This window comes from Bubalus bubalis, chromosome 21 (genome assembly GCF_019923935.1).
Source record: "Bubalus bubalis isolate 160015118507 breed Murrah chromosome 21, NDDB_SH_1, whole genome shotgun sequence".
Taxonomy (NCBI): domain Eukaryota; kingdom Metazoa; phylum Chordata; class Mammalia; order Artiodactyla; family Bovidae; genus Bubalus; species Bubalus bubalis.
In genome coordinates this window covers 11,551,886-11,575,995 of record NC_059177.1, presented here as the reverse complement: position 1 = coordinate 11,575,995, position 24,110 = coordinate 11,551,886, and the positions used below count along the sequence as shown (strand labels likewise).

Here is a 24,110-nt window from a genome sequence, read left to right as displayed (position 1 = left end):
TTTCCCCACTGTGGCCAACGCTAGGCCACTTTCCTTGGGAACTGCCGCTGGCTGACGGAGCAATTGTCTTAGGGAAGTGAGGCCCTGCCTGGGCGCGTGGACTGTGCGGTGGTCTGGGGGTCGGGGTGGAGGCGGGGCTCAGCAGCCCTGCATCCCCAGCTCTGCCTGGCTGGCCTGGGGCTCCCCGGCTATTTCCCAGCGCTTGCCGGCACCCAGCTGTCTGTGGGGAGCCTGCTAATCACCTCCTCCTCCTCAGGGTGGAGTCCATGTCCCTAGCTGACAGAGGGAACCCTGGAAATATTACTTCACGCCTGGTGGAGAAGAAGAAGGCTAGAGACTGCCTGATTCCTATGGGGTGAGTACCTGCCTCAGCTCCCTGCCTGGCCTGGAGCAGGGCTTCAGGAGCTTGGATCCCCTTGTGGCCCCCCAGCCTCTGGCCTGGCTTGCTCTGAAGGGCCTCTGGGGATGGGACTTCCTGAAGCCCCCAGTGCATCTGTGCCCCTGGGTTTCCAAGCATGGCCCAGCCTATCACCCCCACCCTAAGGGGCTCAGCCACACAAGGCCTGATGGCAGCTGCACCCCAAAACCTTGGCCTCAAGTTGAGGAAGTGGGAGGCATTTGCATGCCAGCCATGCCGCTGAGGGCACTGGGCCCTGACAGGGTGGCGTCAGAGGCGCCATAGTGGCAGAGCCGCTGAGCACCGCAGCCAGTGCCACCCCGGGACCGTGGGCAGCGAGTCCTGGCTCCACAGGACGCGTGAGGGGATGCATGGCTGCCTCCACAGCCGGGGACCATCTCCGAGGGAAGCCTCTCTGAGGGAAGCCTGGAAAGCCAGAAGCCTGGGCCAGAGGCCCTGCTATGGCGCTGGCCTGTGGGGGGAGGCTGCAGCTCCGGGGAGCAGAAAGCTGGGTGTGGCCTCCCATGGGGACCTGGGAGTCCTCGTCTCCTCACAGGAAAGCAGTTTCCGTTGAGGTGCAGGAGAAGCTGGCCAGGCCAGTTGGCGCCCCACCCAGGCCCTCCTGTGTGCTGGTCTCTGGTGTACACGCTTAAAGTCCCAACTACGGTGACTCCTGCCTGTGCGCCTGGTGTCACTGAGACACAGGTCTCCCCGCCCCGTCTGCAGCCCCGGGCCCCACACAGACTCAGTGTTCCCCGTCTGTGTTCTAGGATAACCTCAGAGAATGTGGCTGAGCAGTTTGGCATTTCCCGAGAGAAGCAGGATACCTTTGCACTGGCTTCCCAGGAAAAGTGAGTGCTGTCTGGGGTGAGACGCTGAAAGGGCTGGAGAAAGAGCTTTTGAGGCTGTTCTAAGTGGGCTTCCCAGGTGGCGCTAGTGGTAAAGGACCTGCCTGCCAATGCAGGAGACATGAGACACCGGTTCGATCCCTGGGTCAGAAGATCCCCTGGAGGAGAAAATGGCAACCTACTCCAGTATTCCTGCCTGGAGAATTCTATGGACAGAGGAGCCCAGCAGGCTACAGTCCATGCGCTTGCAGAGTCAGACATGACTGAAGCAACTTAGCACACAGGTGGTGTCAGATGGACCCACCCTAGGCTACTGCTGGGCAGCAAGTGGTTTCTAAGCCTCTCCCCCCCAGGCAGGGAGGTGGACCAGGGATGGCGCCACCGCGCACTTAGCACTACGTCCCATTATAGTTTTACTGAGTGTCTTTCCCCCTGTAGGGGGATGTGGAGGGAGTGGTCTCCAGCCAGGTGGGCCTCTCTGAGGCAGTGATTCTTAGCCACTTGGGTTCAAACTCTCACTAGAGAGTCGGGTAAAAGCTGTGGCTTCTTCCCCTGGGAATGCCGCTGGGCCTTTGCAACAATCACCCTAAAATGCCTTATGCTTTTACACTGTTTAAATTCTAAGGTTCCTCCAGTAGTTTAGTGTATATCATTTTTAAAATATTTATTTGGCTGTGCTGGGTTTCAGTTGTGGTGTGTGGGATGTACTGACCAGGGATCGAACCTGGGCCCCCTGCAGTGGGAGCACGGAGTTGTAGCAGCTGGACCACAGGAAAGTCCCTGTGTCATTATAAATATGTGGAAACAGGAAACAGATGGGATTGGGCTGGCGGGAGGGAACAGAAAGTCCACGGAAGCCAGCACGAGTATTCCTGGGGCTCCAGCCTCAGGCTGGCTTAATCCCTCTTGGGTGAAGGGCTCAGAGGGGAGCCCCCTGCCCAAACCTCCCCCTTGGAGGATCTGGTAAGGCTGATGACCAGAAAGGCCTGTGACGCCCAGGCTCCCCCTCCCTGGGTAGTAGGGGGCCGCACCAGGCCCTCTCCATGCTCCCCTAGGCAAGTGTGTTCCTGTATCTAGCAGCCTGAGCTTGCACATCCATCCCAAAGGGCAGCGGGTGGGGGCGTCAGGGAGGGACCCCAGGAAGGAAAGTAACCCCATGTGAGCCTGAGCCTGGCTGTCCACGGTGCTGGCAGGGCAGCCAGAGCCCAGAGACAGGGCTGTTTCCAGGCTGAGATCGTGCCTGTCACCACCACGGTCCGTGACGACAAGGGCACAGAGCAAAGCATCACCGTGGCCCAGGACGAGGGCATCCGCCCCAACACCACCATGGAGGGCCTGGCCAAGCTGAAGCCCGCCTTTAAGGACGGGGGCTCTACCACGGCTGGTGAGACGGGGCTGCTCCACGCTGGGTGTTCTCCTCTGGGTGCTGGAGCCACCAGGCAGGGTGGATGGGGAAGGTGTGGACCACCTCAACATGGCCCCCAGGGCCCCCTAACCCTGTGCTTTGCCTCCAGGAAACTCTAGCCAGGTGAGTGATGGGGCTGCTGCCATCCTGCTGGCCAGGAGGTCCAAGGCAGAAGAGTTGGGCCTTCCCATCCTTGGGGTCCTGAGGTCCTATGCAGTGGTTGGGGTTCCACCTGACATCATGGGCATTGGTCCTGCCTACGCCATCCCTGTGGCTTTGCAGAAAGCAGGTAAGATGGCTCCTTCACCCCCGAGATTGGGATCCAACGCCTGCTTCTCGTGCTGTTGCTGCCTGAGGCAGATGGGGGACAGGAGCCTGGTGGTCCTGTGGGTGCTGCAGAGTGAAGAGGGGTGAAGACCAGCACCCTGACCCCCAGCCAGGCTCCACGTACCCATCTTGAAGAAAGGCAGGCATAGCAGGCAGCCTACAGGCCATGGATGGGGCAGGGCCCCTGGGGAGACGGAGGATCCCACTAAGGGGGCCACTGGGTCAGCTCAGGTCTTTCCCCCGGGCCTGCAGGGCTGACCGTGGATGACGTGGACATCTTTGAGATCAACGAGGCCTTTGCCAGTCAGGTGAGCCTTTGTTTTGCAGTGTGGCCTGGGGCCCCCAGTTGGAGCCAGGGGGCGAAGGGCAAAGGGGACCAGAGAGGGGTCCACAGCTGATGCTCCACCTCCCCCCAGGCTGTGTACTGCGTGGAGAAGCTGAAACTCCCCCTTGAGAAGGTGAACCCTCTGGGGGGTGCAGTGGCCTTGGGCCACCCGCTGGGCTGCACGGGGGCTCGACAGGTCATCACGCTGCTCAACGAGCTGAAGCGCCGCGGGAAGAGGTGAGGCTGGCCCCGTGGGGGCGTCAGGGGGAGGTGTACGTACCCCCACATGCTCCAAGCTGAGGAGACAGGGGATCCTGGCCTGCAGTAGGCATCTGTCACCCTTTGTGCGCGCCTGGGGGGCAGGCTGGGGCCCACACACCCTGAGGTCTGGCGTCCTCTGGGCCCTGGTGCACCCAGCTCAGCCTTCCCGGCGAGAGCTTGGCGGCCGAGCCTCCACCCCACCTGTGTGTCTCCTTCCCCAGGGCCTACGGGGTGGTGTCCATGTGCATGGGGACTGGCATGGGAGCCGCCGCTGTCTTTGAATACCCTGGAAACTGATGGCGGCCCAGGGCAGAGCTGCAGCTCCCGCAGCAGTGCCACAACACAGGAGGGATGGCAAGTCACGACACCTGAGCTGATGTGAGCACACACAACATGAACAGATGGCCCAGCACAGGAGCGGTGCGGAGACAGGCCCCTCTGGCTAAGACACACCCAGCCCACAAGGCCGCTGTGTGGTCCCTGGGGGCAGATGCTGTGGATGGGGAGTGCCGCAGACACAGTAAACGCGCGGTCTTACCTCGGTGCCTGTGGTTCTTCCGCAGGGCCAGTTCTCACTAGGCTGGTCCTGCCTCTGCTCCATCTGAACACGAAGTGCCCTGGTCTCCGCCCGGCGGACCCACCCTCGGATGAGCCTTGAGGACAAGGCGCAGGCCTGGAGGGGTCCCTCCATCCCAGGAGCTGTTCAGAGGTCCCCCAGCAGAGGCCCATGCCCAGTAAACCGCTCCAGAGCTCCGGGCCATGTTTATTTCCAGGACTGGGGGCTGAGGGCAGAGCCTCAGAGCTGGTGCTGGGGTGAAGCATGTCTCTCGTCATACGAGCCGCGGCCCCGGAGCCGCAGGGTGCACGGCTTCTCCCCGAGCACGCCTTCCACCACCAGCGTGGACTCGTACAGCTCACAGCTCCTGTGGGAAGCCGGGGCTCAAATCAGGAGGGGTGCTGGCCCAGGGCTCCGGGGGGCAGCGCCAGCCAGGCTGTGGGGGGTCATACCTGGCGGTGAAGGAAACCTGGAGGGTGACAGAGGTGGGGGGTGCGTTGACCGGTCGTGCCTCCAGCAGCCCACTGCTTGGGGACACCTTGAAGGCCACGGGGTCCCTGTCTGGCTCCTGCTGGCCTGCAGGATGGGGAGGACGCGCAGGCAGCTCCACGCACCGCCTGCGGCACTGACCCCCGCCTCCTGGTGCTTCTGCTGCTGCCCACCACCCGGGGGGGGGGGGGGGGCACTTCTGATGGGGGAAGTGGCCGTCAGCGCAGCAACTCCCAGGGGGTCTGGCCCATCAGCACAGGGCCACAGGCCCCTTCCTGGGGGTCTCAGTCTAGCAGAGTTGGGGAGGAGGGCCTAACACACCTGTCAGCACGGCCCAGTAGCTTCGGCAGCCACTCAGGTTCATAAGGTAGACCTCCCGGGCCCGGCCCCGGTTCACGAAGCAGGGGCCGAAGTCCACCCAGCTGGTGGAGAGCTGCAGCTCAGGCACGGCCACCACGGCCCGCAGGGGCACCACCTGGGGACAGAGCCGGCCACCCAGGGTAGCAGCAGGGACGCGAGACCCTGCCAGCCCTCCGCCCAGCAGCTTCTGAGGAGCCTACAGGCAGCACCGCCACTGGGGGGTTCCAGCAGGAAAGCGGCCAGGGAGGCGCCGTCTGCTCCCTCCTCCCCTGATCCAGCGCTGTGGTTTCCACTCCCTGCCCGGGTCACCTCACTGCCTACCCGCCCCCCTTATCCAGCCTTCTGCTCCTCCTGGGCTCTGGGCCCTCTCACCTTTCCCCCTGGCCTCTCTCCTCAGAAGCTTGCGGGGCTGGAGTGTGGAGCTTGTCACAGCCCACCTAACAAGGCCTATGGCTTTCTCACCTGGTGCACACACAGTCCCAGACAAGCCCCAGAGGCATCCCTCAGCTGCTCACTTCAGTATCGTCAGGCCTTTCCCTTGGCCTGGTCCCCTGCTTTCTCCATTAAACAATGTGCAGGCTTCACGTGCCGCCTCTTCCTCCAGGAAGCCTTCCCTGATTTTCCACCCTCCAGCACCCCACCTGGCTCTGAGCTCCCGAGGCCAGTAAGGATGGAGATGACCCCATCTCTCCACGTGCCAGACGATCGGGGTCAGTCCTCTGCTGACTCCACCTGAGCAGAGCTCAGCCCGGTACCCCTCTTTAACACGTGAGCCAGGCCGGGGACTCACCTGTGAGGTCTGGTTGCTGTATTCCAGCAGCAGGTTCTGTGTGAACACCATCTGCTTCTCTCCACTTGGGCTCTGCTGAATGTCCACTCCGGGCAGCATCTGGTCAGCCGGGAGCTTCTGATAGGAGAGCAGCTCCAGGGAGAGCGAGAAGGACACGTTCACCTGAGCAGATTGTGGGCAAGCCATCACCTCAGGCTGCTGGAGGCGGGCAGCAGCTTGCCCACCTGGGGCTCCACCCTTCCCTCCTGCAGGCCCGGCCTGGTCCCCTCTCAGCCTGTGACCCAGCAATGGCCTGCAGGCCCTGCTCCATGCCCAGCAGCTGTCAGGAGCTGAGGGGCCAAAGGAATGGAGCTGTCCTCCCTTCGGGTGACCAGGGCTGTGTGCAAGCCCACAGGCCCAGGGCAGGCCTGTGTCTGTCCTGAGGGCAGTGAGGGGCCCGAGCTGAGTTTCCAGCGTGGGACACGAAGTCAGCTTAGCCTTGCTCAGGGGTCACCCTGGTGGCTGTGGGGAGAGGGCTGAGGTATCACTGAGGCCTCACGGGAAGGGCCTTGGACACGTGGCTCCCAAACCCAGGTCTGTGGACCTAGCTCCACAAGTTTACTCCCTGGCCTTCTTCTCATCTCTGGAGGGGGTCCTGGGAACAGTGTGCCTTATGTTTATGGAAAAACAGTGATGAAACCCTGCAAGAGGGCAGGTGAGCGGGGAGGGTCTGTGCCACGTGGTGCTCTCAGGACCAGGACGCGGGCAGAGGAGATGGCAGACTGGTGCATCCAGGGCTCCTGAGTGTGTGATCTGATAGGTCTGGGCATATCTACGTGTGGAGACCCCTGTGCAGAAGGTGTGCTGGATGGTGGGGGTGTGTGGGATGGTGTGTGGAATGGTGGGGGTGTGTGGGATGGTGTATATGTGCTGGATGGTGTGTGTGTGACAGTGGGTGTGGGATGGTGGGGTGTGGGTGTGAGACGGGGGCGGGGGGCGGGGGGTGGGACAGTGGGTGTGGGTGTGTGTGCGCGCGTGCGCTGGAGGGAGTCTTGTCTGTCTGGGGAGTTGGCCCCTGAGTGCATAGGGCGTGGCGGGGCCTGGATACTACCGATGTCTGTGTCTGAGTGCAGCCCTGTGGGGTACTCTGTGGCCGTGCTGTCTGTACATACACATGTGGGAACGTGAGAGGAAGGTGACCCCCAGCCCAGGAGTGTGTGCCCCCCCCCCCCAGGCAGGGACTGCAGATGCTGCCACTGACCAGCATGTTCTCCTGTGGGTGGAGCACCAGCTGCTTGCCCCTCGCTGCCATCTCTTCCTCACCCTCCCGCTTCCAGCTGAGGGCCCGGTGGCTGCGGCTCGCCCCCTCTTGAGAAACGGAGAAGGGCTTGGAGACCAGGAGCCAGAAGTAGTGAGGGATTTCCGTGGTGTTGGTCAGCTTCAGGTGGCGGGTGGTCACCAGCTCACTCAGCACCTGGCAGCCGCAGGAAGGGGGCACTCAGACTGTGAGGCTCTGCCCCCAGAGGGCTGGTGGGGGGCACCCGGGTGACGCGGGAGGGCAGGGTGGCCGCACACTCACCCCGGCGCAGGGCTGCTCGGGGATGAGGTCGCTGGCCTGCTGCCAGAACACCATGCTGCCACCGTAGTCCCACTCCACGCTCAGCCTGCCGGCGACAGCCCGCGATGGGCCTCCAGGCCTCACCTGCCCCTGGCCGGCCCCGCCCTCCCGTGCCCACCCTCTTGTTCCCAAGGCCCGGGCTGGTCCCCAGCAGCGCCCAAGGAGGCTGCTCCCCACCAGGGGCAGGAGGCGGGCCAGGCGGCCCTGCGGACTCACTGTGCCGGCCTGACGTAGCCGTGCAGGTCCAGCCTCATGGGTCCCACAGCAAAGTCCTGCAGGCGGCGCCTCCGGCCCGGAAGCTCCCTCTCCACCTACCAAGCCCAGGCCCCATCACTGGAGTCCTGAGGGGTGGGGTGAGATGGGGTGGGGTGGGGGGAAGCCCTCCCCAGGCCCAGAGCGCTCACCTCATCGTCCAAGCTCAAGAAGCCCAGGGCATAGCCAACACACTCCACCTTGTGCAGGACGCTGGGGCCCAGCACCACGGGTGTGAAGGAGATGTGGATGGTGCTGCTGCCCCCCGCAGGGACCACCTGGCAGACACAGCAGCCTCAGCGCTGGACAACCGCCCCCCTCCCCAGCCTTGCTCGGGGGACGCTCCCCGAAGCTCCCAGCCCCACCCACTCACCACCTGCTTGGGGCTGATGGAGAACAGGTGGTCAGAGGGCACCCCCTCGTGCCCTTGCAGGATGACCGAGATGATCTTCTGGGGGGCGCCAGCACTGGAGCTGCCCTTGGCCTATGGTCAAGGGAGTCACTGAGGCTCAGCTTGAGACCCGCTGACCTGGCCCAGCAGCCCACCCGCCACCCCTGCTCACAGATGGGGTGGCTTCACGGCTGGACTCAGACTCGGAGGGACTTGGGGACCAGAAGGAGCCGCTGCTCTCCGGGGTCTCGGGGTACAGGAGGTCGTTCCCAGCGTGGTCACGTAGCGGGAAGGGCGGCCCATAGAACACCAGCAGCTCCAGCAGCCGGTCCTCCCTGTCCTCTGGAGTGTAGGTCTCCCAGTCCAGGCGGATGTCTGGGGCAGATGCAGGGGAAAGGGGTGAGGAGTAAGGAAAGAGCAGATGACTCCTGCCTGGGCCTCACTCCCTGCAGGCCCCAGGGGCCACCAGTTCTCCCAGACAGACTGGTGGGGGCCTCGTTTCCTAATGTCACTTCCAGGCAATTCTTGTTTCAAGTCTACAGGCTTATGCCGTCGGCTCCATCACCCCTTGTCCTCCGGGTCCCAAGACCGGCTTTCATGTCCAAATGCACAAATCCAGGCCTCCCTGTGCTCTCCCTACAGCCGCTTTTTCTTCTGGCCTATTTGCTGACTTCCCAGCTCCTCCCACCCATGCAGCCCCTGCCTTCTCCCCCTCCATCCTTTAGCTCCCAGCGAGCGGCACAGGGGCTGCTGGCTGAAAGGAAAAGGTGTCCTCTGCAAGTTCTGTCCAACACCAAGTGAATGTGGCCAGGGCGGGCGTCTGGCCCAGGCACAGTGGAAGACACCAGGTCCCACAGGCAAAGGCAAGTCCTAGCCTCAAGGTGGAAGTGGCTCTGACGACCCCTGACCGGCTTGGCCACTCCCCACCTTAGCCCTTGAGGTCCTCTCTCCATACCTCAGGCCCACTGGACCCCAGGGTCCAGGCTGTGGGCCATTAGCTGCCCTCCCATCTTGGCCCCCACCTGGCACAGCCTGTAGCAAGAGCCCCAATTTCTCTCATGAGTGTCTCACCACAGGGGCTGGAATTATTCAGGCGAAGGATCCGGGTGACTGGGTCTCCTCCAGAGACCTGGGTGCCAAACCTGGAGGCAGGGGACCAGGATCAGCGCACACCTCGCAGGCCGATTCACCTCAGAGAGGAGGGCCGGGGCTTGGGCAGGGAGGAGGCTCACCCTGTCTTCACCCTGGAGTCACAGAGCCCCAGGGCTGGAGGCCCACCCCAACACGACCCCCCAGTGAACCGTGACCCAGGGCTGCTCACTGGCCCAGTCACAGCTCCTCAGTGAACTGTGACCCAGGGCTGCTCACTGGCCCAGTCACCCGCCTTCCCACTCTCCAACCGCCCTGACCAACCACAGAAACCCCAGTGAGGGGCCCCGAGCGTGGCCCTGACGTCGGGCAACACCGACTGCTCACTCCTGTCCTCCCAGAGCCCTCTGAGATGTGCAGATCACGGCCATGCCCCAGAGGCCTCTCTCCTTTGGGGCAGCCCTGGCCGGGGGCTTTCGAGCTGGGTGGCACTGGGCCAGCTGGGCAGCAATGAGTCGGTGTGGACAGCCGGGATGGAGGCGGGGCTAGCGGAGGGGCGGTGGGGAAGGAGAGGTACCTGATGATGGGCTCCCTCTGGGTCTGGTCAGTGGTGTAGTAGGTGGTCCTCTGGGAGCTGATGGGGCAGCCCACCACCGCCATGTGCACCGGGATGACTGCGGGAGGCAGGCCTCCCACCTGCAGACGCACACCAATCCTCTGTCCCTCATCCCCAGCTGCTGCCGCGTCCCCAGGGCACCTCATCTCCTCCAGCCAGCCAGCCCAGGATCTGCACTCGGGACCACTGTCTCCCACCCTCATGGCCTTTGGCCTCTTATGGCCCTTTGGATGAAATTTCTTCATCTTTTAAATGGAAATAATTACTTTCTCTGCTAATCAAAATCACTTATTTTTAAAAATTTAACATAGACTGTATTTCACCCATAATCCTATCCCACCCCACAGCATGACTCGCTGTATTTCAGTTAGAACTGTCTAGACTTGTGTGCATAAAACACACATAAATGAGGGGCATTGTGGGCATGCTTTCGTTTTGGTAATCTTTTTTTCTTTTAACCACATACAATAATTTTACTAATGAAGGTTTACGGCATTGTTTAACTGGCTGTGGGAATCCCAGAGTATGGATGTAGCCTAACGTTTTATCTGATCTTCTCCTGGTGGACACATGTCTACACTGTCTCCTTTCTTCCCCCTCTATTATAAACAATGCTGAGAAGAAAAAGAAGCCTGGTATGAAACTTGTTTGTTCGTGTATCCACTTCTTTCCTTGGGGCGACTTTAAATGTGCGTCCCCAGCGCCCTGCACAAGTGCTTCTGAAGGGCACACATTTCCCAGCAGCCCCCCTTGCCCATGGGCACCCTTCCCTGCACCTCCATCGACAATTTTAAACCTTGCTCATCTCACAAAACCAGTATTTCAGGGTGCCTTTCATTCTCACTTCTTTTTTCTTGGCCACGTCATACAGCTTGTGGATCTTAGTTCCCAGACCAGGGACTGAACTCGGGCCCCCTGCCATGGAAATGCCAAGTCCTAACCACGGGACCACCAGGGTCTTCCCCTTTAGCAGTGCTGATGAAGTACTTTTCATGTTCACTGGCCATCTCTAGCTGTCATTCTTGAACTGCCTATTATGACCCTTTGTCCCTTGAGATGCTTGTGCCACCCCCTCTTATTGTTAAGAACCCTTTGTATATTAAGGTGATCACCACTTGGTCATTGGATAGAGCACAATTTAAAGCAAATAACTACCATAACTCACCTGTCCAATTTACTAAACAGTTCAAGAAAATCTGTGCAATAATTAAATGACATAGGACTTGGAGCATGTTTCACCCCTTCATCCTAAACTAGGAGCTCCCTACTGGGGTGGTCTGCTGTGTTATTCACCCCTGTACCCCCACAGTCCAGGGGACCACACAGGAACCTGTACATATAAGGTCTCAGTTCATGCTGAATGACGGAGTCAATGAATGGGCTGACAGGGAATGAATGACGGCCTCACCAAGGCCTGGGTGAGGCTGTGACTCTGGGAGGCCATGCCACTTCCATGCTTACTGCCCACTCTGGATCTCAGATTCTGGCCAGGGCAGGCAGCCCATCTGACTCCTCAGCCCTCCTAAGTATGGTCCCAGCCTCAGGGGGACCTCATGGGCAAAGATGTTGGTGCTTCTCCTGCTCACGGGACCCCTCCTGCAGGAATCCCAGGGCTGCTCCCCAGCGCAAAGGCCCATCCCGAGCTCAGCGGGCATCACCTTTCTACTTGGTGAGACCTGTGAGGCTGAGGGCTGGGTGTTGGAGGAGAGTGAGCCTGCAGGTGGGGGCCAGGGTGGGGTCCCTGTGCCCCAGGCCGCCCGCCCGCCTGCCCGCCCACGCTTACCGTGCAGATGAGACTATCCCAGTACTCCCCCCACATGTTCGCACAGGCAGTGAGGTCGATGCTGAGCTTCTGGTGGGCGCCCAGCACGCCCCGGGAGAGGTGGGGGAAGAAGGCTGCTCCTTTCCCGTGGGAGAGCATACTTTCCATAAACTCTGCAGTGAGACCCAGGAATGGGGATGCAGCCCCCCCGGGGAGGAAAGAGGTCCCAACCCTCAAGTGTCAGCAAAGCACCGAACCAGACAAGCCACCCTGCAGTCTCTCCCTGGTCCACCTAAAGAGACTCTCCTCCTGCAAGCCTGGGGTCCAGGGTCCAGCTCTCTCACCCGCCACGAGGCCAAGTGGGAGCCCTCACTCCTAAGCCACCAGCCACCACCCATCCCAAATCAAAGCCAGACCCTGTGCACAGGCCCTCTTCCTTAGCAAGAAGGTGGCCGTGTTCTAAAGAGGGGGGGCTGTTCGATAGAAGCCATGGCCATCTCAGGGACTTGACTAGAAAGGACACTGAGGAGTGACTCTCTGGCCAGGGTCCCCTTCCTGAAGCAGGTGGCCAACATCCTCAAAGGCCCCACAAAACTCTGCTCTGGCCGGGCCTGGGCTCTTACCCCACTGCTCGCGCTTGGCCAAGAGCTCCCGCATCCGTGCCGTCTTCAGCAGGGTGGGAGGCATGTCGGGGCTTGACAAGAGGGGTATGGAAATTGCATCAAGCCATCCAGGCCCTTGCCCAGACCTCAGCCATCTCCCCAGGCAACCAGCATCCCCCTCCCCTCGGCTTTCCAGCAGAGGAAGGTGGCCCTGCTTCTCCTCCCGTGGAGAGCTGGTCAGGGCTCCTCTTCACCTCCACCTGTGGTCTTCGCTCCCTCGGCACCCTACCACCCGAAGCATCTCAGCGGCAGGCTGCCTGCCAGTCTTAACAAAATCAGGAGTGCCCCAGGGCAGGGACCCCTGACCCACAGGCTCTGTGCCCTGGTGACCCCGGGATGCCGACCCAGTCCAGACTCCCAGCCTTCACCCAACCTTCTGCAATAGGCCGTCTCTAGTCTCCTGCGGACATCTATCCCGCCATTGCACGTGCTAACTTTCTGCAGTTGACAAATTCATGGCTAAGGAACTGTTCGTGGCAGCCCCCACCCCCAGCAGTCAGAAGTTGCCCCCCACTGCCCCTACCTTAGGAGACCTGAGGGGAGGTGTCTGCAGTGGGGTGCTGCCAAGCTGAGCTAACTTCTGGGATATACATACTTCCAGTGTGATTGATTTCAAGCTACAGCTTTGCAACATGCCTCACTCCACCTCTGCCCACTGTTGCCTCCACCTACAGTAACTTCTTCCTCATCCAAGGGCCCCAGGACCGCCTGGTCTATCCAAAGCCCTCGCCTTGGCAGCCCAGGCTGACCAGAAAGGGCCACATGTCCCGCTTTCCTCTCAAGTCCTGGGAGGCGGGCAGGCAGAGCCCCCTACTTCTTGCGTTTGTCCACGTCTACCTGCGGACACCCTCCTCCGGCGACTCACACCCCCTGGCTACGTCCTCCCCGGAAACAGTTGCTGAAAACAGCCGGACTTACGGGCTGGGTTTCTGGCTCAGGCTGTTCACGGGGCTCCCAAAGTACTCGAACTCGAGGGTGAAAGGGGTCTGTATCGGGGAGCAGTTGGTCAGGAAGAGCCGGCGGTTCACACGGGTCCGCAGTGGCACTGCCGAGCCGAAGTCCAGGTGGAGTGTCTCGGGGTGGCCCGGCCACAGCTCTGTGCTGGGAGCACTGCCCAAGCCCGTGGGCACCAGTTATGTGCCACTCTCAGCCCTGCCCGGCCAGCCACCTTGGGCTGGAGGTGCCCAGCTGCCCAGAAACCAGGCTTTAAGCCCTCCTCGAGAAGCAAGCCGTCCCACAGATGTACCCTCTGTGCCAAGACGGGTGTCCCCCGCCACCGCCTCTCCCAGGCCAGGGGCAGGCCGGCATGTCTCCCAGCTGCCCACGGCCCTGTCCCTTGCTGTCCCTGCACCTGGACACCAGGCCTCTGGCGAATGGAGAACAACCACCCAGAGGGTAGGGATGGGGCGGGGGGGGGGTCTCTCCCCACAGTTTGTGAGGGGTCTTCTGGCCATGGGAATCAACTGGAAGAGGCTGGCTCCACAGCGAGGCCGCTCCTCTGAACGGCCGCCCCAGCCCCCAGGCCCGGCCCTGGGCTCACCTGTCGTCACTGTCCTCCTTAGAGACGCCGATGGCTACCTGCAGTCCCCGGGGTTTCCCTGAGATGCCCAGAACCAGTGGTTCCCTCATGCCTGACACGTCACAAGGGAGGGCCAGGTTGGTCACCGCTTCCTGTAGGAAAGGGGTTCTCACCTTGGGTAAGACCCAGGGTGGGCCTTGGCAGAGGGGCCTCAGATGGCCTCCTGCAGCACAGGGGGCAGCCGGGAGGGCTCAACTAAAGGCCTTGTCCAGGCTCATTTCTGTGGAAGGGCTCCCAGCCCCTCCAATGGGCCACCATCCCCAGACCCTCAGGAGGCCTGGCCCCTTCCTCAGAGCTCCTGGCTGTGACTTGGCTCCCAACATCTGGGCGTGCCCGCCTGAAGGAGACCCCTGCCAAGCAGATCTTGGGAGAAGCTGCACATTTATTCCAATAAAGCTGCTATCACAGAATTCAAACCCTTCCTGCATGAGGTCTGCTCTGGGCCAGACCAGGGCCCACTCATTTGCTCAGGCTCAGCTGTGCAAGAAAGCCCACGTCCCCATGCTCCCCAGAGAGGTACTGGGACATGGGTCTGCGAGTCCTTGTGAGGAAGAAGCTTCTTTTTCCACAAGAACTACAAACGGATAGCTGGTAGCCCCCCCAAGGACTGAGCACGTTCTGCCCGATGGCCTTCCTGTGGGCTGAACCCAGGAGAAGCTGTGTCCTTCTTCTGAGGAACCAGGGTACTGGTCAGACGCCGCTGGAGCACCCAGCACAGGGGCATCTCTGGGCAGGGGGAAAGGTGGGCCCACCTGTGCCACAGAGGATGGCTGGCGAGGGCTAAGGGTGGTGCTCAGGAGTTTCAGGGCCTATCCCAGCCTGCTCCAGCCTTCCTGACCCTGTGTCCCTAGAGAGCAGGCCCAGCAGGAATGGAGCCCCAGACCCCAGTGCAAGAAACCTGATCCCTGCTTGGCCCAGGACAGGGGTCTGAGGCAGACCTCCTGGCTGGCATGGATGCAGACAGTCAGGGGCCTCCCCAGGCAATGCAGCCCGGGGCTCCACACTCACCAGGGTATGCGCAGTCAACTCCAGGCTGAGCTGGCGCTCCTCGTTGGGGCCCAGCGTGCCACGTCTCGGGGAGACTTTCACTGTGCAGACATCTTCTTGGAGCCCCAGAAGCTGGAAGACACACGGGCAGGTGAGGGGCTGGGCTTCCAGGATGGACCTGGGTCCTGACAGAGGGATCAGGACAGCTGCATGCTTTGGGGAAGCTGCTGACTGGGGGCCCTCAGTGAGACCAGCAGGGCACGGTGCTCCCAGGTGGGGATAAACCACAGGTCCCTTCTCGTTTCCTTGCCCATGCTAGATGGATCTCATGCCTGTCAGGGGGTTCCCTGGACTTAACAAAAGGCTGCCCTGGGAGGTCCAGGGTGATGGGGAACAGTGGGTAGCTGGTTTTGATGCATGGAGACCTGGCCTCATCTCCCCTGGCACACGGGGCAGGCTACAGAGTCAGCCCCCAGAGGCAGTGATCTGTTCTGGGTGGTGTCTGGGGGACAGGGTGCCCCTCAATATGGGCCTCTGGGGTTGAGAGCTGCAAGGGTGGGGCCCGATGGAGTGGGCTCACGTACCTTGCCCCAGTGGAAGCGGGTGGGCAGGAGCGTGCCATTGACGAGTGTGATGGCCATCTTGGTGGGCACACCTAGGTAGAGGTTGGGGACCTCCACCTGGCTGCTCTGCAGGTACACGTAGGGCTTCTGCACCTCAGCATACACGGGAAGGTGGCTGGAACACGGTGGGTAAAAGGCATACTCATCAGAAAAGAAGTAAAACCTACCCATATGCATATGACATGACCGTCTTTGTAGAAAATCCCAAAGAATCTATAATGTTAAAAACTCTTAGAACTAATGAGTGAGTCAGCAAAGTGACGGGCTAAAAATCAACACATAAAAATCACATTTTTTTTGGCTGCCCCAGGCGGCTTGTGAGATTTTGTAGTTCCCTGACCAGGGGTTGAACCTGCTGAGCCCCCAGCAGTGAAATAGTGTAGAGTTTTAACTACCGGACCACAGGGAATTCCAAACTCGATCACATGTTTACAGGCTAACAAGGAAGATGTAGAAACAGAAGTTAAAAGTATAATCCCACTGACAATTACTCAAAAAAGTGAAACAGGCAAATCTCTAATTAAACACATACAGAACTTGTATGCTGAAAACTACAAAACACTGATGAAAGAAATCGAAGATAACAATAAACAGAGAGGCATAAATCACAATCATAAATTAACAGACTCAACATATATGTCCGTTCTCCCAAAAATGATCTATTAGGTTTAACACAATTCTTATCAAACTCCTAGCCATGATTTTTGTAGATACAGACAAGTTTATTTGAAAATTTATATAGAAAGATAAAGGACACAGACTGAAGATTAATAAAGTGGGAAATTACTCTACTGGATATTAAGACTTCCTAGACAGCTATATCAATCAAGGGAGCGTGTTACTAGTAGGGAGATACACAGCAAATCAATGGAACAATGTTAAAAAACCTAGAAACAGACCCACCCAAATATGTCTGAGGGTATTTTTTTTCCTTATGTAAGGAATGGGGAGAACATGTATTTTAATTTTTTATTTTGAAATAACTATATTCCCATGCAGCTGTAACAGCAACAACAAAAATACAAAGGAATCCAAGTATACTCTTCACCCAATTGCCCAACAGTGACAGCTTGCACGACGACAGCACCATGTCACAGCAGGAGACCCAGGTGGATGCAGCCCAGCAGTCTCATTCAGACCCCATGAAGCTGACATGCATAATCTGTATTTACTTCTACACAGTTTTATCACATGTAGATACCCATGACACCACCACAGTCGAGACACAGAACAGTTCCGTCACAAGGATGTCTTCATGCTACCTTTTCTTTTTTTAACTTTCTCCCCGGATCCATTTTTTTGCCATAAATTTCTGAGTTTCGTTCACTTTGTTCAATAATTAAGGACAAAAAAGCCTCTGCCATCTAAGTCACCCTGGCAATCTTCAAGAGTACCAAATAAGAATGGACTTCCCTGGCATGCCACTGGTTAAGACTCCGCATTTCCAGCGCAGAGGGCACAGGTTCAGTCCTCGTTGGGGAAGATCCTACATGCTGCAAGGTGCAGCCAAAAAGTGAAAAAAAAAAATTGGAAAAAAAGAATATAAAATAAGAAAAAACTTGTCCCTGTAAAAGCTGTAAAATATCTTTGAAAACGAGGTTTAACTGCAGTTATAAATACAAATATCTAACTACAGAGTCCCAAAATACATGAAGCAAAAGTGATAGCATTGAAGGGAGAAATTGATCATTCAGAAATAATGATTAGATGGCCGGGCAAAAAGCACATGCAAAATAATTGACTAATTATTAGGGAAATGCAAATCAAAACTACAATGAGGTATCACCAGTCAGAAAGGTCAGAAAGTCTACAAACAGTAAATTGCTAGAGAGGGTATGGAGAAAAGGGACCACCACCCTATACTGTTGATAGGAATGGAGACTGGTAGAGCCACTATGGAGGCTACTTAAGAAACTAAAAACAGAACTACCACATGATTCTGCAGTCCCACTAGGGCTGGAGAAAACCATAATTCAAAAAGTACATGCAATAGAAATGAATGTGAATGAAATGTCCATCAAGAGAAGGGGATGAAGAGGCGGCACATGTATACAAGAGACTAGCACTCAGCCATAGAAAAGAATGAAGTCATGCCATCTGCAGCAACACGGATGCCAGAGATTGTCCCACTGAGTGAAGTAAGTCAGACAGTGAAGGAAAAATATATGGTATTGCTTACATGTGAAATCTAAAAAAAAAGACTACAAATGAATTTATTTACAAAACAAAAGTACAGTCACAAATGTAGAAAACAAGGTTAGCAGGGGATAAGGGGTGAGGGACAAGTGGGAGACTGTGACTACTATATATAAAATAGGTAACTAGTAAGACCTGCTGTAGAGCACAGGGAACTCTACTCAATACTCTGTAATGGCCTACATGGGAAAAGAACCTAAAACAGAAAGGGTGGATATATGTATAACTGATTCACTTTGCTGTATACCTGAAATTAACACAACACTGTAAATGTAAATATTCCAATAAAAATTCAAAAAAATAAAGACTAGAGATTTCAATACGTCATTTTAAATAGTGGACAGAACAGGGAGTTCCTTGGTTGTCCAGTGGTTAGGACTCTGTGCTTTCACTGCTGAGGGCTCAGGTTCAATCCCTGGTTGGGGAACTAAGATCCCACAAATTGCACGGTGTGGCCAACAATAAATAAATAAAATACGTGTGAAGTAAACAACACACTCCCAAATAAGCAAGAAGTCAAATAAGAAATAAAATTTTGGGTTTAAAATACAAAAATCAGAGTAAAATACATGAATTTAAAAAAAGGACAAAGGACATGGTCCTTTCAAATAACACAGAAAAAACATTCAATGAAATCTAACATTCTTTCATGAGGAAAACCAGCAGACTAGGAACAGAAGGAAACTTCCTCAACCTGATAAAGGACAGCTACAAAAAGCCTACAGTTAATACTGTACTTAAAGGTAAAGACTGTTTTCCTTTTAAGATCAGGAACAAGGTAAGGATGTCCAGACACCAACTTCACCTGTGTATTTTAGAACTAGGGTGAGGATTCCCACTCTTGCCTCTTCCATTCAACACTGAAAGTGAAAGTGAAGTCGCTCAGTCATGTCCGACTCAGTCGTGTCCGACTCTTTGCGACCCCATGGACTGTAGCCTACCAGGCTCCTCCCTCCATGGGATTCTCCAGGCAAGAGTACTGGAGTGGGTTGCCATTTCCTTCTCCAGGGGATCTTCCCAACCCAGGGATTGAACCTGGGTCTCCTGCATTCCAGGCAGATGCTTTAACCTCTGAGCCACCAGGGAAGGAAGCCCACTGAACTGGAGTATTATTAGGTCCATTAGGCAGGAAAAAGAAAAGAAAGGCAGATGTAAAATTATCTCTAAATGCAGATGACACAATCTTTCTATTTAGAAAACCATTAGAAGTAATGTATCAGCAAGGTTGTAGGGTACAAGGTCAAAATACAAAAAACTTTGTATTTCTACACACTAGCAATGAATAATCATAAAGAAGAATCTATTTCTCAAAGCATCAAAAATGACACAATCCTTAGAAATAATTTTAACAAAAAAGTATAAGACTTATACACTGAAAATGACAAAACATCACTGAAAGAAATGAAAAATGACCTAAATAAATGGAAAGACATTTTCCTGTTAAAGGGTGGGAAGACTTAGTATTGTTAGGAGGGCAATACTCCTCAGACCAGACATGCAGATTCAATATACTCCCTATTAAAAGCCCAGCTAGGTCTTTGTAGACATTGACAAACTGGTTCTAAAATTCATACAGAAATTCAAAGGACCCAGAACAGCCAAAACAATCTTGAGAAAGAGAAATGAAGTTGGAGAATTCATACTTCTTGATTTCAAAACTAACTCAAAATGGATCAGAGGCTAAAACTATAAAACTCTTAGAAGAAAACATGTGAGTAAATCTTTCTGACATTAGGCGATGGTTTCACAGGTATAACACCAAAAGCATAAGCAACAAAAGAGAAAAATACATAAATTGGGAATTCACCAGAATTAAAAATATCTGTGCTTCAAAGTACACCATCAAGAAAGTGAAGAGAGGGACATCCCTGGTGGTCTACGGGTTAAGAATCTGCCTGCCGATGTAGGGGACAAGGATTCGGTCCCTGGTCTGGGAAAATCCCACATGCTGTGGGGCAACCAAGCCCCTGCGAGCACATGTGCCCAGAGCCTGCGCTCCAAGAGCAGCCTGTGCTCCAAGAGCAGCCTGTGCTGTAAGAAGCCTCAGCACTGCAACAGGGCAGCCCCGCTCGCGGCAACAAGAGAAAACCCATGCACAGCAACGGAGACCCAGTGCAGCCGAAAATGAATTAATAAATCACACACACACACACACACACACACACACAAAACAAGTGAAAAGACAATTCTCAGAATGGGAGAAAATATTTGAAAATCATATATCTAATAAGAGACATGTATATAAAAAGAACACTTAACCTAAAAAAAAGAAAAAGAATACCTTTATCTCAATAACAAAACGACAAATAACCCAATTTTTAAAAAATGAGCAAAGAACTCAAGAGATAGTTCTCCAAAGAGGATCTACAAGTGGCCAGTAAGCTCCTGAAAGATGCTAAGCATTATGTGCCATAAGGGAAATTCAAATCAAATCCTCAGTGAAATATCACTTCACACACAGGATGAGTACCATTAAAGAACTGTTGCTGTTTAGTCGCTGTGTCTTTTGCAACCCCAAGGACTGTAGCTCACCACACTCCTCTGTCCATGAGATTTTCCAGGCAAGAATACTATGGTGGATTGACATTTCTTTCTCCAGGGGATCCTCCTGACCCAGGAATCGAACCCATGTCTCCTACATCGGCAGGCGGATTCTTTACCACTGAGCCACCAGGGCAGTCCACCATTAAAGGAGAGATGGGCACAAGTATGGCTGAGGAAGAGAAGAAGTAGGAGAGCAGGGTGGAAAAGGATGGACAGTGCAGTGGAATTGGCAGCTACCATATTTGCCCCGTGTATCATTATTATGACTATGCCAAAGCCTTTGACTGTGTGGATCACAATAAACTGTGGAAAATTCTGAAAGAGATGTGAATACCAGACCACCTGACCTGCCTCTTGAGAAATCTGTATGCAGGTCAGGAAGCAACAGTTAGAACTGGACATGGAACAACAGACTGGTTCCAAATAGGAAAAGGAGTACGTCAAGGCTGTATATTGTCACCCTGCTTATTTAACTTATATGCAGAGTACATCATGAGAAACGCTGGGGTGGAGGAATCACAACCTGGAATCAAGATTGCCAGGAGAAATATCAATAACCTCAGATATGCAGATGACACCACCCTTATGGCAGAAAGTGAAGAGGAACTAAAAAGCCTCTTGATGAAAGTGAAAGAGGAGAGTGAAAAAGTTGGCTTAAAGCTCAACATTCAGAAAACGAAAATCATGGCATCCGGTCCCATCACTTCATGGGAAATAGATGGGGAAACAGTGGAAACAGTGTCAGACTTTATTTTTCTGGGCTCCAAAATCACTGCAGATGGTGACTGCAGCCATGAAATTAAAAGACGCTTACTCCTTGGAAGGAAAGTTATGACCAACCTAGATAGCATATTCAAAAGCAGAGACATTACTTTGCCAACAAAGGTCCGTCTAGTCAAGGCTACGGTTTTTCCAGTGGTCATGTATGGATGTGAGAGTTGGACTGTGAAGAAAGCTGAGTGCCAAAGAATTGATGCTTTTGAACTGTGATGTCGGAGAAGACTCTTGAGAGTCCCTTGGACTGCAAGGAGATCCAACCAGTCCATTCTGAAGGAGATCAGCCCTGGGATTTCTTTGGAGGGAATGATGCTAAAGCTGAAACTCCAGTACTTTGGCCACCTCATGTGAAGAGCTGACTCATTGGAAAAGACTCTGGTGCTGGGAGAGGTTGGGGGCAGGAGGAGAAGGGGACAACAGAGGATGAGATAGCTGGATGGCATCACTGACTCGATGGGCGTGGGTCTGAGTGAACTCTGGGAGTTGGTGATGGACAGGGAGGCCTGGCATGCTGCGATTCATGGGGTCGCAAAGAGTTGGACACGACTGAGTGACTGAACTGAACTGAACCATTATTATAATGAGATATATTATAATGTTAACATCATGACCTATTTGTGGAAAATTTTGAACAAAGAACAAGGAAGCAAATATCATGCTATTCCAATGAGAAAAAAACTAAAAGAAAGGTTAAGTGATAAAACAGAGAAAAAAACTATTACTTAAGACCCCTGGAGAAGGCCAAGCAGAGATCCCTTGATGCAGCACACAGGGCAGGGTGGGCTGAGGGGAGACAGCCGGGAGGTATAAATAAAGGAGTGCGGGGAGATTAGCGCAGCTGGTTCAGCTAGGTTAGCTCCCAGAGTTCAGGCATTATGCTGTGGAAGACTGGTAAATCCTGCAGCAGGATTTCCCCCACCCCCACCCTCGATGAAGAATGTAGATGTGGCCCTGGAGAGAGGTCACTGCAGATCCTGCGGTAACACTGGGCTTCCAACCTGTTTTAGACAGAAAATCACCAAAAAAGATCTTGTTTATGAAGGAAGGAAGGGACTGACTTGTGAAGCTGGCCAATATGGGTTTCCTTGACTGCTTGTCCTGCGTTGTCTTTCTCAAAGGCCCCTTCCTCTAAGGTTATTCTAGAAGCCCTGAGGCTACTAACACACACTTCATTCTGGGAGGAGGACACCCTCCACTCCTACACCCACTTACCCAGAGGAATCTGATACCACCAGCTCCTTATGTAAACCAACTTCCTCTTCCAGAAAGGCAGGAGTGGGCAGCCAGGGACTCTCAGATGTAGAATAAAAACCCCAAATCAAAGGATTCCAAACCAAAATGTGAGGAAACACAAAGAAGAGGGCTTTGTAAGACAGTAACAAACAGAGATATATCCACTTGAATGCAGAGTTCCAAAGAATAGCAAGGAGAGATAAGAAAGCCTTCCTCAGTGATCAATGCGAAGAAATAGAGGACAACAACAGAATGGGAAAGACTAGAGATCTCTTCAAGAAAATTAGAAATACCAACAGAACATTTCATGCAAAGATGGGCACAATAAAGGACAGAAATGGTATGGACCTAATAGAAGCAGAAGATATTAAGAGCTGGCAAGAATACACAGAAGAACTATACAAAAAAAGATCTTCATGACCCAGATAACCATGATGGTGTGATCACTCACCTAGAGCCAGATATCCTGGAATACAAAGTGAAGTGGACCTTAGGAAGCATCATTATGAACAAAGCTAGTGGAGGTGATGGAATTCTAGTTAAGCTACTTCAAATCCTAAAAGATGATGCTGTGAAAGTGCTGCACTCAATATGCCAGCAAATTTGGAAAACTCAACAGTGGCCACAGGACTGGAAAATGTCAGTTTCCATTCAAATCACAAAAAAAGGCAATGCCAAAGAAAGAATGCTCAAACCACCACACAATTGCACTCATCTCACATGCTAGCAAAGTAATGCTCAAAATTCTTCAAACCAGGCTTCAACAGTACGTGAACCGTGAACTTCCAGATGTTCAAGATGAATTTAGAAAAGGCGAAGGAACCAGAAATCAAATTGCCAACATCCACTGGATCACCGAAAAAGTGAGAGAGTTCCAGAAAAACATCTATTTCTGCTTTATTGACTACACAAAAGCCTTTTACTGTGTGGATCACAACAAACTGTGGAAAATTCTCAGAGTATTCTTGTATTCCCATCACCAGACCACCTGACCTGCCTCCTGAGAAATTTGTATGCAGGTCAAGAAGCAACAGCTAGAACTGGACTTTGAACAACAGACTGGTTCCAAATCAGGAAAGGAGTACGTCAAGACTGTATATTGTCACCCTAGTTATTTACCTTATATGCAGAGTACATCATGAGAAACACTGGGCTGGATGAAGCACAAACTGGAATCAAGATTGTCGGGAGAAATATCGATAACCTCAGATATGCAGATGACACCACCCTTATGGCAGAAAGTAAAGAGGAACTAAAGAGCCTCTTGATGAAAGAGGAGAGTGAAAAAGTTGGCTTAAAACTCAACATTCAGAAAACGAAGATCATGGCATCTGGTCCCATCACTTCATGGCAAATAGATGGGGAAACAGTGGCCGACTTTATTTTGTGGGGCTCCAAAATCACTGCAGATGATGATTGCAGCCATGAAATTAAAAGATGCTTGCTCCTTGGAAAAAAAGTTATGACCAACCTAGACAGCATATTAAAAAGCAGAGATATTACTTTATCAACAAAGGTCTGTCTAGTCAAAGCTTTGGTTTTTCCAGTAGTCATGTATGGATGTGAGAGTTGGATTATAAAGAAAGCTGAGTGCCGAAGAATTGATGCTTTTGAACTGTGGTGTTGGAGGAGACTCTTGCGAGTCCCTTGGACCGCAAGGAGATCCGACCAGTCAATCATAAAGGAAATCAGTCCTGAATATTCGTTAGAGGAACTGATGCTGGAGCTGAAACTCCAATACTTTGGCCACCTGATGTGAAGAACTGACTCATTTGAAAATACCCTGATGCTGGGAATGATTGAAGGCGGGAGGAGAAGGGGACAACAGAGGATGAGATGGCTGGATGGCATCACTGACTCGATGGATGTGAGTCTGAGTGAACTCCGGGAGTTGGTGATGGACGGGGAGGCCTGGCATGCTGTAGTCCGTGGAGTCACAAAGAGTTGGATAGGACTAAGCGATTGAACTGAACCGAACAGATAGCTACAGAAAAGGAACACTTCCCAAACAAAAGAGCTTGGAACAGGGGCATCCATCAGAGAT

The 24,110-nt window shown here is 54.2% G+C and overlaps 2 protein-coding genes and 1 non-coding gene across 8 annotated transcripts in view; 1 reads left to right on the top strand and 2 right to left on the bottom strand.

Moving 5' to 3' along the window:
* ACAA1 (acetyl-CoA acyltransferase 1) overlaps positions 1-10,350 on the top strand; it is a 30,854-nt gene extending 20,504 nt beyond the window's left edge. Inside the window, exons 6-12 of one of the 2 annotated variants that reach the window (XM_045163943.1) lie at positions 257-355; positions 1,168-1,248; positions 2,439-2,629; positions 2,760-2,939; positions 3,230-3,285; positions 3,394-3,539; positions 9,822-10,350. In XM_045163943.1, coding sequence (XP_045019878.1) covers positions 257-355; positions 1,168-1,248; positions 2,439-2,629; positions 2,760-2,939; positions 3,230-3,285; positions 3,394-3,539; positions 9,822-9,981 — 913 coding nt within the window. In that variant the 3' untranslated portion in view covers positions 9,982-10,350. Of the gene's footprint in view, positions 1-256; positions 356-1,167; positions 1,249-2,438; positions 2,630-2,759; positions 2,940-3,229; positions 3,286-3,393; positions 3,540-3,784; positions 4,101-9,821 lie in introns of those variants that run through there. The other variant, XM_045163944.1, reaches the window with a different exon arrangement.
* The window catches only part of DLEC1 (DLEC1 cilia and flagella associated protein), a 92,336-nt gene continuing 72,540 nt past the window's right edge, over positions 4,315-24,110 (bottom strand). For 3 of the 5 annotated variants that reach the window (XM_025272605.3, XM_044934149.2, XM_044934151.2), the window contains 18 exons: positions 15,278-15,431; positions 14,715-14,825; positions 13,668-13,798; positions 13,046-13,237; positions 12,089-12,159; positions 11,487-11,638; positions 9,665-9,783; positions 9,070-9,140; positions 8,171-8,373; positions 7,981-8,091; positions 7,760-7,885; positions 7,572-7,666; positions 7,317-7,401; positions 6,999-7,211; positions 5,759-5,920; positions 4,930-5,083; positions 4,572-4,695; positions 4,315-4,486 (listed from right to left, as the gene is read on the bottom strand). In XM_025272605.3, the coding sequence (XP_025128390.3) occupies positions 4,360-4,486; positions 4,572-4,695; positions 4,930-5,083; positions 5,759-5,920; positions 6,999-7,211; positions 7,317-7,401; positions 7,572-7,666; positions 7,760-7,885; positions 7,981-8,091; positions 8,171-8,373; positions 9,070-9,140; positions 9,665-9,783; positions 11,487-11,638; positions 12,089-12,159; positions 13,046-13,237; positions 13,668-13,798; positions 14,715-14,825; positions 15,278-15,431 (2,401 nt within the window). In that variant the 3' untranslated portion in view covers positions 4,315-4,359. Of the gene's footprint in view, positions 4,487-4,571; positions 4,808-4,929; positions 5,084-5,758; positions 5,921-6,998; positions 7,212-7,316; positions 7,402-7,571; positions 7,667-7,759; positions 7,886-7,980; positions 8,092-8,170; positions 8,374-9,069; positions 9,141-9,664; positions 9,784-11,486; positions 11,639-12,088; positions 12,160-13,045; positions 13,238-13,667; positions 13,799-14,714; positions 14,826-15,277; positions 15,432-24,110 lie in introns of all 5 variants that reach the window. The other 2 variants (XM_045163942.1, XM_044934150.2) reach the window with 2 other exon arrangements.
* TRNAS-GGA lies at positions 18,527-18,598 on the bottom strand. Its single transcript has one exon. It is a non-coding gene; the product is annotated as a tRNA-Ser (tRNA).